At 38.0% G+C, this 14,401-nt stretch overlaps 1 protein-coding gene across 1 annotated transcript; it reads right to left on the reverse strand.

Moving 5' to 3' along the window:
• Window positions 1-7,380: 7,380 nt before the first annotated feature.
• LOC121397971 (forkhead box protein L3-like) lies at window positions 7,381-13,267 on the reverse strand. The gene is made up of 3 exons (XM_041576296.1): window positions 13,161-13,267; window positions 11,442-11,610; window positions 7,381-7,845 (listed from the first exon to the last, which is right to left on the reverse strand). The coding sequence occupies exons 1-3, from the start codon at window positions 13,265-13,267 to the stop codon at window positions 7,381-7,383; spliced, it is 741 nt and encodes a 246-aa protein (XP_041432230.1).
• Window positions 13,268-14,401: the final 1,134 nt, after the last annotated feature.

Here is a 14,401-nt window from a genome sequence, read left to right on the forward strand (position 1 = left end):
TGTGTCTCTCTCCATCTTCCGTTCATCCCTCCTTAATCTCTGGTTATACTGGCAGAGTCTCTCTCCCTCATTCAACCCCCTACTTCATCTGCGGTCTCACCTCTCGATCTCCCTTCCACTCCCCCCTCCGTCTCCCATCACGCTCCCTCGGTCCCTCCCACTTTCCTTCAATCTGATTTTGTTCCACGGTCACTCTCCATCTGTAAATCTCCAGTCAACTATGTGTCTTGCTCACTTTGTCCTGCTGACCCAAGTCCCTCTGCCTCTCCTACTCCCACATTCACCAGAAATCTCCTGTTTGTATTGCTCACATTGCTGCTTTAACCCTTTGTTCTTCTGTGCCCGTGCACTTTCCACTCTCTATCTCTTTTCCCTTTCCTCCACTGCAACAGCCTGCAGAAATATGGCATATATGGTCAGCATGCCTCAGTCACTCATATCAAAGGAGGACAAAAAGGCAGCTACAACAACTAGGTACAGAGGGACTGTGTAAACCATAGGGGAATGGAATGGAAATAAACTGGTGTGCATAGATATGTGTATGTGTAGATTATAATGAATAATGCACCCACTACCGAAATTTATAAAGATATTTGTAGTCACCTCGGAGTTACGTGACCTGTATAAAAGCACTCGGCCTGCGGCCTCGTGCTTTTATATGGTCACGTATCTCCTTGGTGACTTGTAATATCTTTATAAATTACGGTAGGGGGTGCATTATCCACTATATTAATCTAATAGAAATCCTGGTGAATGAAGGATACAGCGCCTTATATGTTTCTGAAACTAGATCATCCATGTAGCACTATATGAACCCTCTAATGTAGAACATAATCACAAGTAATAAGACCTTTGCTGCCCAGGCAAAATCATCTCTGTTCTGGCTGAAAGCAGGTCATGTTTTGTAGAAATAACCTTGAAGGTTTCCGTGTGCTAATTTATGTTAATTTGTCTGCAAGTAACATATGGTACTTCCTCCAAGTTTGCTAATGGAAAGCTGCTGATCCGTATCAATCCAGCCGCTGACGTTTGCTCAGGGGTAATATGATAATAATGTTAATATCAGCGATCGATCAGAACATTTACAAGTAAGGCATACAAAATTAAATTATAATTGCAATGGGAACGACTTATTCTGGCTACGACATTTAAATAAGGTCACGAAGGCAGCACCTGAAATGATGTTTTACGATATTAAATGCCAGTCACTCAAAGTGCCGGGAAGTTCCGCCGAGTCTCCGGTATGCAGAGCAGCATGACATTGACATGATTGATATGCCTTCATATTGCAAATGTCAGCTCTCCATTGACACACCAAATGCCAGTGCATAGATGAACCCGTGTATTTTTATTCACATTTTCCTAATTAAATACACTTCCCTTCAACTCGGTTTTCTTATATTTTTATAACTTATCACAAGTACTGGTTTCATATTGACTACAAGTAAGTCAATCCGATGCAATGTGACTCTAGCATCCATTAATCTTACTCTGGCCTTGGGCGCTCAACAGAATATGATCAAATTGCACTCCAATGTCGTGTAGTAGCATTTCATGCACAAGCTAACAGCGTACAAGAGAATTACACAATACCACGGCTTTCCTGTGTCACAATCAGGTGGTCCAACAGTGGGAACCAGATTGATCCCCATAATAAAAAGATTTGATATATTTGTTGGCGAGTGTGTTCCAAAGTCTATGCATCAAGTCTGTAGTTTGCACTAGACCTTTATTGCCTATTTTTCCTTGATTCCTTGAAGTACAGGTATGAGACCTGTTAACCAGAATGTTCGGAACCTGGGGTTTTCCGATTTGGATCTCCATACCTTGGGGCAAATTAAAGGGCGAAGTGACTAACGCTGGAGAAAATTCGCCAGCTAACTTCGCTAGCGAAGGAGAGAGACTCTAGCGGTACTTCACTCCCTAACGCCTGCCGAATTTGCACTCTGCCGAATGGACGTTACTACACAAATTCACTAAGATGCGGATTTTACTGAACGTTACCTCTTGTGCCAGACTTGCCTTCGCCCCCTCAGATCAGGCGAAGTGCAATAGAGTAGATAGGAGTTCCTCAAAATTTAGCTGAAAAATTTTCTAAGTCCCAAAAAACGTTAGCATCTTTTCCATTTTTTAGGGTGATAGGCTGCAAAAGAGCGTAAATTTTTTTTGGGGGGTAACCAGCTTCCCTCCTACATTTCCTAACATATGGCACATAAACGCTCCACTGGGCTCATATGTAGGGCAATATAACAACTTTATTTTATTTTATTAAGGTTTCCCGGGCTTGTGTAGTGTAATGTATTTGCTGCAACATATACGTCCATTGAACTTTAACTTGCCGTCGTATGCAATTAGCCAATGGTAGCGCAACTTTGCTTTTCTTGGTGCAGTAACGCTAGCGTAACTTCGCCAGAATTTGGTGCCCTGGACACAACTACTGATTTTAGTGAATGTGCGTTGTTCTGGCGAATCTACGCCTGGCGAAATGTTGCACTGAGAGCGAAGCTGTTGCTGGTGAATTTTCGGAGGTTAGTAAATTTTTCCCCCTTAAGTCTACTAGAAAATCATGTAAACCCAATAAATAAGGATTAATTATATCTTAATTGGGATCAAGTACAAGCTACTGTTTTATTACTACAGAGAAAAGGGTATCATTTTTTAAAAATTGGATTATTTCAATAAAATGGAGTCTATGGGAGATGGCCTTTCTATTATTCTGAGCTTTCTGGATAACGGGTTTATGGATAACTGATCTCATACTTGTAATACCCCCTTAAGCTGAATTACAGAGGTTGGGGAAAGGTCTGAGCCTTAGGGAGGAACTTGATGGGCGATTCTGGCGCTATCCGACACGCAAAAACGCAAAAACGCAAAAACGCAGGCGTCTAGTTGGATGTGATGGACATAAGGTAAGCAAAAGGAACATCGGATGGTGTCGTGTTGAGTCAGATAAACGCTGCAACTTCATCCGACATTTCCATCTTTTACCTTATTCCCGTCGCATCCAACTTGACGCCTGCGTTTTTGTGCAGCGCGTCGGATCGCGCTAAAATCGCCTGTGGAGTTCTACCCTTAAGAAACAGGCCTTACACACAGGAGGCTCATTTAGAAACACAGGGCAAATCTGCACTTGGGCAGTGACTAGTGATGGGTAAATCTGTGCAGCTTTACAGTGAAATTCGTAAAACGGCGAAAAATTCAATGGCGTCAAAATAATTTTGACAAGAGCATCATTTTGACTATGAAATTTTTATGTGTGCGCCAATTTTGATGCTCATCAATTTTGTCTTGTTTTGCGCAACATTTTTTTTGTTGACTCGCGGATTTTTCACCGGGGAACTGTCGCCCCAGTTTTGCAAATGATTTTGCTTGTGGCGAATCGTGGAAATTAGCAGCGAATTCTTGTCTAGCCAATGTATTCGCCCATCACTGGCAGTTAACCATAGCAACCAATGTCTAATTATCCTATTTTGCAGCCAGCTGCAAATAAAAGAATGAAAACAATCAGATGATTTGTTGCCATGAGTTGCTGCCCATGTGCAATTTTGCCCAGTGTTTTCTCTCTCTCTCTCTCTCTCTCTCTCTCTCTCTCTCTCTCTCTCTCTCTCTCTCTCTCTCTCTCTCTCTCTCTCTCTCTCTCTCTCTCTCTATTTGTATATATATACAAAATATATACAAAATATAACCTTCTGGTTTGTGGTGGGTGCTGGGTCAAGGTTATGACATATAATCTTCAAAAATGGATCCGCACTCCAAACAATTCAATCAACGTGATTTTTATTAAATTATCACTCACATTTCCAATGTTTCGGCCCACATTAGGGCCTTTATATAGCATTCAAAAAGACCAGCAACACTGGAAGTTTTGGTGAAACAAATCAAACGTCTATATTTTTAAAGTGCATATACAGCCAACGTTACATTTCGGTCCCCTCTGGGACCTTTCTCAAGGGCCTTGAGAGGGGACCGAAACGTAACCTTGGCTGTATATGCACTTTAAAAATATAGACGTTTGATTTGTTTCACCAAAACTCCCAGTGTTGCTGGTCTTTTCGAATGCTACATACATGATTTTATATATATATATATATATATATATATATATATATATATATATATATATATATATATATATATAGTGTCCAAAGCCGGTGCACCATCAACTCCAAAAAATGCCTTGGTCCTGATGACGGCTCGAGTTTAGGTGCTGAAACGTCGCATAAACCTAAGAACTTTTTTACGAAAGCCCTAAGAGTGCGGTTTCTTTTTTTTGTATTGTTTCCCAGCCTCTTTCCAGTTTTAAATGGGGGCTGAAAAACAATTGCTCCATGTGAGGCTACAATTGTATTATTGTTGTTACTTTGTATTACTTAGCTTTCTATTCAGGCACTCTTCTATTCATCTTCCAGTTTTGCATTTATGCTGCTGATTGGTTGCTAGGATAATTTGGATCCTAGCAACCAGATAGCCACACTTAAAGCTGGTGTTCTGTGAGGACAGCATGAAGAAGCGCAGCTACTGTCTATAATTTCAGCTGTTTAACCATAAGAAGCATAATAGGCTCTGACACTTAGAGCAGTGGGTGAGCAGTGATATCCTGCTGATACAATGTGGTATCCATAAGTGTTGCTTGTTGTTTGGTACAGCGTTGCCAAGAAATGCAATGTATATATAGTAATTTTACCTGCACCCTTAATTGAAGCTTTGTAGAAAGACTATAAAGATACACCATCTTAAAAATTCCCTTTAGAAAATCCAATGTGGATGATGGTGCTGCATTAAGGAGAACATGCCGCTTTCTCTTTTCTTTTGCCCAATGAAACATGTTTAATATCAGTGAGAAATTCTTTTTCAAGTTGGACTGGATTCAGTTTGATACATCCCACGCATTGTGTGCGATCTCCACTCTGTTACTCATCAATATGAACTAGTATTAAATGCTTTTTGCACAGATATGTAATGCAGCATAATACATGGACTACTTGGTGTTCTTCCTGCTCCTTATTTCCAATTATTTTTTATAAATAGCTAAGAGTGCACCCATAACCTCCTCCTTTGTCACAGCCAGCACAGGCCAATTGACTGGACTTCCAGTGTCTGATTATTGTATTTACTCTTTACAAATCTTATTCCTGAGCTAATACCCATAAAGTGGATCACCGTACCAGAGGCCACCCCTTTAGACTAGAAGAAAAGAACTTTCATTTGAAGCAACGTAGGGGGTTCTTCACAGTCAGGACAGTGAGGTTGTGGAATGCACTGCCGGGTGATGTTGTGATGGCTGATTCAGTTAATGCCTTTATGAATGGCTTGGAGGATTTTTTGGACAGACATAATATCAAAGGCTATTGTGATACTAAACGCTATAGTTAGTATAGGTATGGGTATATAGAATTTATGTGAAGGTATGGAGGGTGTGTGTATGGATGCTGGGTTTTCATTTGGAGGGGTATTTGGAGTAACTATGTAACTATGTAATACACAGTACAGTCTACTCTTTAGTAAAACACACAGACAGAGACAGATAACAATACAGGAATTATAATAATGATGTTACTGTACCTCTGTGTTACTAACAGTCAAATGGACTCATAGAAAGTCAAAGGAGCAACGTGTAGTTTTTCATTTTATATAAACTATGAAAAATATATTCTGTTTATTAACACAGAGTCATAACTTAATAACTGTACTAGAAGTCAGTACCAAACAACTAAGCTGAATGTTGCCTTTACTTCCATTTTCCTTCACTCCTGAGAGAACACAAGATAAATATATGTAATGTAAGGTTAACATTTATCATCACGGCTTTATTATTGCCTCCTTCTAACGTGTTGTTTCTTCTTTTGATTAAGACCCATATTAATTACTATTTATTGCTAAGGGATATTTCCTTGTATATAAAGGGCTCTTGTTGACCTACCCCGAAAAATTTTGCCTCTCAACCAATATGTTGAGAAGTACTTATTTCAAGAATGGACGGGGAACATGTAACTTAAACATTTAATTTAGAACCATTAAAGGTTTTCAGAAAACTGTCGATCCACTTGTTTGGCAAGATCACCAGATATATCGACTTAAGGTGGCCATAGAACACAAACACCATAAAATCTTTCCAAGAAAGATTGTTCATTTCAATACACACGTGTAGAGCTGAATCGTCAGATATACAGGTAGAAACAATAGAATTCTACCTGTATCTATCAATTCAGCACTAACAATGGCCAATGTTTGGGTGCCTTGAAGGCATCCAATCAAAAATTTCCATCCAGCCAGATCGACCAGCCGACCGATATCCAAGTCTTCTGCCGATATTGGTCAGCTCTTTTCCCACCATACACACACCGAATATCGCACAAAATTTTTTTTTTCGTGCGATATTATCTGTGGCCACCTTTATGTGCTGGGCCATATCAGACTGATCTGATCGTTGGGCCATAACGGAGGTCAATCTAGGAGAAGAGGACCACATCTATGATCTCACACAGTCCTTGTCTCAGTAGGATTTTCAATCCTGTCCAATAGATATCTAGAAAATTGTTGGCCAGATATCTGTTGGGGAAAAGTCAGGGAGGGTCTATATATTGCCAGATAAGCTTTCAACTCCAAAGGGACCAAATTGCAGCTTAAGTAATTATGGGCGAATTTCTCCCATTTTGCCTTGCTGAAAAATTCACAAAGAAAAACATTTTGACAATTCGACGCACATGGGCGCTTTTAATTGGCAAAAAATGTTGACATTGGCAAAAATTCGCCGAAGATTTTTTCGCTGCAACTTCACAAATTTATTTGCCCGTGGCAAAACGCAGAAATTTGCAGCGAATTGGCACCTGCCGAATAAATTGGCCCATCACTATACACAAGTATGACCAGCTATAGACAAACAGAGAACTATTATTTATAAAGTGGGGCACTAGAAGAATTAATGACTTTCACAGACTTAACAGAAATTAAGTTTAGACTCTATACCTTCTACAACCATTTATCACAAAGGATGAAGATTCCAACCATGTAGAAACAACAATTGTAATTGTTAAATAATTTTGATGCCCACTGACTGCAATGCGTTTTGCAAATTTTTCGCGATTCGCAAATTTCACTGTAAATTTGTGAATTTACAGCACAGATTCTCCCATCACTAGGCATTTCACAATTAGTCCAGGTATAGCGATAGTTTGTAACTGTCATAGTTTCAGTGCATTCTGTCTCCCATCATTAACGTACATCTTAATTCTTTTATTAAACTGCTTCAGTCTGAGAAGTTCAAAGCTGCTGAGCTTGGCATGATCGACATCGACAAGATAAAATAGTGGCCACTGAGGCTTTGGCACATCAGGTCAGTTAGTCAAAACTGATACTAAATGTGTATAAGGAATGAATCTGTCACAGGCTCCAGAACTGAAGGTTTAGCTGCTGCGTTTCAACCATATGATACTTGTTATCAAGAAAATTGTGCTGAGATCGTAGAACGGGCAGAGGGTCTGGAGCTGACAAAATATAATCAATGCTAAATTTGATTTCGTCTGATTTTCCAATGCTGGAGCTAGTTTGGCTCTGTCTGTTGGAGATTGGATATAAAGTGTCTGATTCTATTTGTCTGGCCGTTGATTCAGTTCTCTTTTCATTACCATATATAACATGTGCGGTAGAGCTGGAGGTTGAAAATTCCCCAGGATGAAGTCCTTGTGTTTGACTTTGTTTCCTATCTTTTTGGCATTTCTTCATGTTCCTTCTTCTCCGTCTCCTTTTATAATTGCCGTTTTCAAAGAGGTCAAGCATCGATTCACAGCCAGATGCAAAAGACCAATAGTTTCCTTTACCCTTCTCGTTGTCTTCGGTCCTTGGAACCTGTAGGCACATATAACTCTAGTCAGTCACACATACCATGTTGCATAATTGCTTGGGCGTATTAAGACATAACACCAAATTAGTGTATATATATGATTCTAGCACAGTTAAAATAACTAATGTCAAATACACTATGGGCACATATCAGCCTAATGAAGGAACCCTCAAAAAGGCAGTGATAAAGTTTGTGTGCCCTTGGTTTGAGCTGGAATTAATATTAAAAATTATGGGTGGTGGTACAGGTATGGAATATGTTATCTGGAAACCCATTATCCAGAAATCTCTGAATTACGGAAAGGCCATCTCCAATATTTATCCAAAAAAGCCACATTTTTAAAAATTATTTCCTTTTCTCTGTAATAATTAAACAGTACTTTGTACTTGATCCAAACTAAGATATAATCAGTGATAAATCTGTAGTTTAGGGTCTGCAAGTAGAAATTGATAACTCACCACACAAGGGAAGAGGCCCAGGTACACCGCCCTGAGCCCTCAGCACGGGTAGCGGACAAACTGAAAAAAACTTTTGGAGCAGGCACTCAATGAAGGCAATCTTCCACTAGCCAGTTGGAGGCATTTGCCGGTACACAGCTATTGCGCATGAGCCCAAAAGTCACAAAGGTTCCGATTTCTTTCTGGAAACTTCGTGACTTTCGGCACATACGCAGTAGATCCTAACAGGAAAATGCCTCCTAATGCACATGCGCCACCAAATTCCGATAACGCACTAGGGAGAAGATGGCTGCCGTGAACTCCGCTGGAGAGGACCTAGAAGGAGGGGTAAGTAAAAGTTAGGGGCATTTGCCCGGGGGGTAGGCCAGGGGGAGGGGGGCCTACGCAGGGGAGGGGGGGTTTTTGCGCCTAGGGGTTGAATTCTCCTTTAAGTGTTTATCACGAAACACGTAAGGCTGTGGACACAATAAACTTTTCACTTTGAATTTTTTTGCTTGGTGGAATATTGCCTGCATTGAGTGCCTGCTTCAAAAGTTTTTTAAAGATATAATCAATAGTTATTGGAAGCAAAACCAGCCTATTGGGTTTACCTTTCTAGTAGACTTAAGGTATGAAGATCCAAACTATGGAAAGGTCCCGAGCATTCTGGATAACAGGTCCCATACCAGTACAGCTAAGGGGCCTGTTATCCAGAATACTCAGGACCTGGGGTTTTCCAGATAAGGGTTCTTTCTGTAATTTTGATCTTCATACCTTAAGTCTACTACAAAATCCCATAAACATTAAATAAATCCAATAACATTGTTTTGTCTCCAATAAGGATTAATTATAACTTAGTTGGGATCAAGAACAAGGTACTGTTTTATTATTACAGAGAAAATCAAAATAATTAAAAAAATAATTCAATTATTTGATTAAAATGGAGTCTATGAGAGAAGTCTGTGCCATAAAAATGAGGTTTCTGGATAAAGGGTTTCCTTACCTGTACCGTCCAATAAAATACAAGGATTTTTAATTTGCAACTATTTACAATGTTGCAGCTTTAACATCCATATAACCCCATGGTAAAGAGATCCAGTAACTCTTTTGTCAGCTCTGTTGAAGAACAAAATACCATTCCAACAAAACTGTTATTGCTAGCAAAATATCATTATTACATTGAAAAACAATTGGCGTTAAAAAGTTCTCCTTTCACACCAACTTGAAAAATGTACCCTCTATGTATATATACATTTCAAGACTTCATATAAATAAAACAATGTCAGCGGGGTTTTTTTTAATGGCAATGAAACCAAAATAAACCTTCTTCAATGTGGTCATTACAATTGCAGTCTATACTGATTTGGGAAGTGATCGATAGCTCCCCTGATCCCAGAATTCTTGTGTTATACAAAATAATTAAGAACATTCCACCCACGCCTGTAAAAAAATTATGTTCATGTCATGGCAACCACACTTTCCTAACAAGCTATTGTATTCTTTTCCTCATTCATTTACCAAACAGAATTTTGCACCTAGTTATAGTAAAAATATAGGTTTATACTGTATATTTTAATTCTAGAATTCAATAGTTCAATGCATGCTGTGTGCTGAACAAATATGGCCAACAGGGTTTAAATCAAGAGTTTACAATCTGTCTTTATCATAAGGACTGTAAAAACAATAAATGGCATATTATACACCTGATATGTGTCCTTTAAAATACAATGGAAGGCCTATGGGTTCCAGGACAAAATTAGAAGCCAATGATATGCTATAAATATGTGTCAATGACAAATGGTTATTTTGAGATTTTATCTGAAATTCTTATGCTTAAAGTTTTCCATGGGATGGATGGGGGAGTTGGTAACCACTTTTCTTTAAAAATGATATACAGACTAAGGGGGTTATTTACTAAACTCCAAATGCAAAAATCCCAAACAATTAGGGGCACATTTACCTAGGGTCGAATATCGAGTTTTAATTAACCCTCGATATTCGACTGCCGAATTGAAATCCTTCGACTTCGAATATCGAAGTCGAAGGATTAAGCGCAATTCATTCGATCGAACAATCAAAGGAATAATCGTTCGATCGAAGGATTAAATCCTTCGAATCGACCGATTCGAAGGATTTTAATCCATCGATCGAAGGATTTTCCTTCGATCAGAGAAACCTTGTAAAGCCTATGGGGACCTTCGAACAATTTTTAGTTTGAATCGTTCAATTCGAAGTCAAAGGTCGTAGTCGAAGGTCGAAGTAGCCAATTCGATGGTCGACATTCCAATGTCCCATTACTGAAACATGAAACAACTAATGTGAATGTAGCGTGCACTTTACTGTTGAATAAAAATGTATTTAATTGTACCCATGTCTCTTTAAGAAAAAACTTCGACCCCTTAGTTCGCCATCTAAAAGCTACCGAAGGTCCCCATAGGCTTTCCTACGTTTTTTGATCGAAGGATATTCCTTTGATCGTTGGATTAAAATCCTTCGATCGTTCGATCGCACTATTTGCGCTAAAATCCTTCGACTTCGATATTCGAAGTCGAAGGATTTTAATTCCCAGTCGAATATCGAGGGTTAATTAACCCTCGATATTCAACCCTTTGTGAATTGGCCCCTAAATGTATGTCCGATTTAATTCTTGCACTGAAATAGACTCTGGGCCATATTCATCAAGGCTGTTGTAATAGATAAATTGATTTTGTTCGTTCCACAACAATTTTGGAATTTATCAAAATAATTTATGAATCTGATTGCAGTAACTTGATTCAGAACTCATCATTCTGAACCTAAGACTGATCACTAAGAAACCTTCCACAATAATCATTATTATTCCATGTGTATATTGATCAAATGAACAGGAACGATTTTAAAATCATTGCACAAAACCTAGTATGGGATTCAATATCTCAGACCAGTCGTTCTTCTGAAGGTCTGAGATACTAAATCTCTGAAGGCGTTGGACAATCATAAACAATGATCTTGATCAAATCAATCTGGCAATTTTGCTATTAACATTACCGCTCAGATCAAATAGTTGGGAAACCTGCAAGAATTCTCATTTGATGTTTGATAAAAACTGTTCCTACAGTACATTTGTTTAGTACAACTTTGCCCACCACATCCTTTCATTCATATATAAGAATATCATACCTTACCTTCACAAAACAACTGTTGAGAGACAAATTGTGCCTAATGGAGTTTTGCCATGCCCTTTGATTAGATCTGTAGTAGGGAAACTTCTTCATGATAAAGTCGTATATTCCAGACAGGGTCACTTTGCTATGAGGACTATGTTGGATGGCCATTGCAATCAAGGCAATGTAACTGGAAAAGGAAAAGTCAAATATGGGAGAAAAACAATTGTTGCATTATTATAAAGAAATGTTATGTTCTTTATATTTTATATGTTCTGGAAATGACTACTATAAGTGTATTATTACAAGTAGAACACTGTTATGTGTTAATGATACAGGTATGGGACTTGTTATCCAGAATGGTCAGGACCTGGGGTTTTTCTGATAAGGGGTCATTCCCTAATTTGGATCTCCAAACCTCACATCTTCTTGAAAATCATGTAAACATCAAATAAACCCAACAGGCTGGTTTTACTTCCAGTAAGGATTAATTATAACTTAGTTGGGATCAAGTACAATGTACTGTTTTATTATTACAGAGAAAAAAGAACATTTATGATTATTTGGATAAAGCAGAGCTTTCTGGATAACAGGTTTGCAGATAATGGATCCAATACCTGTACTGCTATCAACAAAATCTGTGTTCTGTTACCATTAATACAGATTTTTTTCTTTTTTAAAATCATCATAAGAACATTAATCAGGATTTGGATGTATTCCACGGAATTAACCACGTTTCAAGGATTTTTGGGAACTCACAATATTTAGATGTCTGACTATTTACTACAAACAGATCCACCATCCTCTCTTTGGAGAGAGAATTTTCGCTTTGGAAACAAAATAGATTGGCTATTGATATCTAATGCAAAGGTGAAAGTGAAGTTATTCGCTAATTAGTACTGTAAGAATCAAAACCTTTGATATTGAAAGAAATTTCCCCATTTTTTTTCAACTAATTTGAATGTAGCGTGCGCTGTTGAATAAAAATATATTAAATGTTACCAATGTTATCAAATATTTGCTTTTCTTTTAATCTTTTCAAAGGATCATAATGGCCCCTCTTTTGATTTTGGTTATTCACTTCTTAGTACTGTAAAAATGAAAACCTTTTAAATGTTTGAAAAAGGTGTATTCTGTTAAAAATCTTGGACCAAGTAATAGAATGTATTCCATAATTCAAAAAGTACTGTGCATTCAATTATATTTGCAGTAATTACTTATTCAGCTAACGTTAAATGAAAATATTTAATTATAAAATATGAGAAAATATGGATTTTTTTTTTTTTTTTTTTTACATATAGTTCAAATTCAATGATGCGTAATAATAATGATAACAATAATGTATAAGACATTTTCATAATTTACAGTAGTGAGTTCGTATTGATCTATTTATTTTTGGCAATATTCTGTAAGATTAGTAGTTTGTTTTAAAAAAAAATAACCCAAAAGCATATAGAATTTTTCAAATATAAGGTAACAATAGCAAGCAAAATAACCCCTATTTTAGGACAAAAATATATACCCTGCTTTTCCTTAACAAATTATTATTTTTTGGAGATTTCAGAGTCTAGATTTTTGTATAAAAAAAAGTAGTTGTTATAAACAAAAATCTGGACATTCCAATGTCCCATTACTGAAACATGAAACATTAATGTTTTAAGAAAACATTAAGGAATTGAATTTTGTTTTAATGAAAAATGTGTGTAGTCCATGGAAACCCAAGATCAAGCTATGTTTTACCTGTAGGCTGGTCTATTAAATTTCTTTTCTTCATCTGAGCTGCAGGCTGGATAGTCATCCCCTTCATAATTGAAGCAATTATAGGGATACTGAGTATGATCAAACATTGTGCTGGTTCCTGTACAGCTGCAAAGCCTGAGCCTTGTTGTGTTTGGTCCTTGATTTTTACAGCTCTACAGAGGGAGGAGTGAGATGCTCTGGTGCTCTCAGTTCCTAATCTGCTCTTCCAAATGTAATCTCCTCCCTCTCTTGAGTTGAGATTGTTTTCTTGAAAATTCTTATTTCCCAGACAGCCAGTCTGCTGGGATATATTGTTTGCATCCAATCTGGTTATAAGGGAGGCAGCAAATAACTGATGAAATTGGGTTGTTCCATTCTGAACCTTTGAACTCTGGGAGCCGCATAGTCATTTGCTTTGGATTTTACTGCTTGGGTGGTCCCGTTTTCAGCCAGTATATGTGGTGAGGAATGGGGAATATTTTAACTATCTACATAAAAAAGAGAAATAAAAGCAAGTCAGTGTGATCTATGCAAATAACTGCAAGTTTTTAGAATTTTCAACTTTTTTTCCCTCTGTTCAATCTTTCCAGGTAACATCAACATCATCAGTTTGTGGCGTAATGCAATCTATGTACAGATAAATGTTCTAATAACAGGGTTTTCAAAGGGAGCACAGCTGAAGATACTCTATAAAGGGCTACCATCAAGCTGAAAAGTTTAAGGAAAATAGCCAGAGGCCACGGAGCTGTCTGTGTGTGTGGGCTTTGATCTGAACAATGAATTAGACTAATAGCCTAGTGATTTGGCATCCAGATTTGCAGCATTGCAAAGGCTTTCTCTGCTCTGCGCTCTTCACTAGCAAATCAAGTAAAACAAAAAGATTATGAGAATGCTCAGAAATGACATAGGTGTATGGAATCACATCCCACGCCCCCACCAACCTGACAGATCAGAGGCTGTTTGGGGTTTACTGTACTTTTGATGTATTGTTTGAAGTTGGAAGGCTATAGATTTTCAACTATATACTGTACTGTGTGAATAAAGGTTTTGGGACATTTTTATGTACAGGTGTGGGATCCATTATCTGTAAACTAGAATGTGTTATATGTACCGCTCAATTGCCTCTTCACTTTCCTGCAATGGTGGTGCTGGTTCTCCATCGGCCCAGCAAGGCCCCTCAACAGTAGCAACAAAATAACGGGTCAGCACACACTCTATATATCTGCATTCGGGGACGTGGC

This window comes from Xenopus laevis, chromosome 9_10L (genome assembly GCF_017654675.1).
Source record: "Xenopus laevis strain J_2021 chromosome 9_10L, Xenopus_laevis_v10.1, whole genome shotgun sequence".
Lineage (NCBI taxonomy): Eukaryota > Metazoa > Chordata > Amphibia > Anura > Pipidae > Xenopus > Xenopus laevis.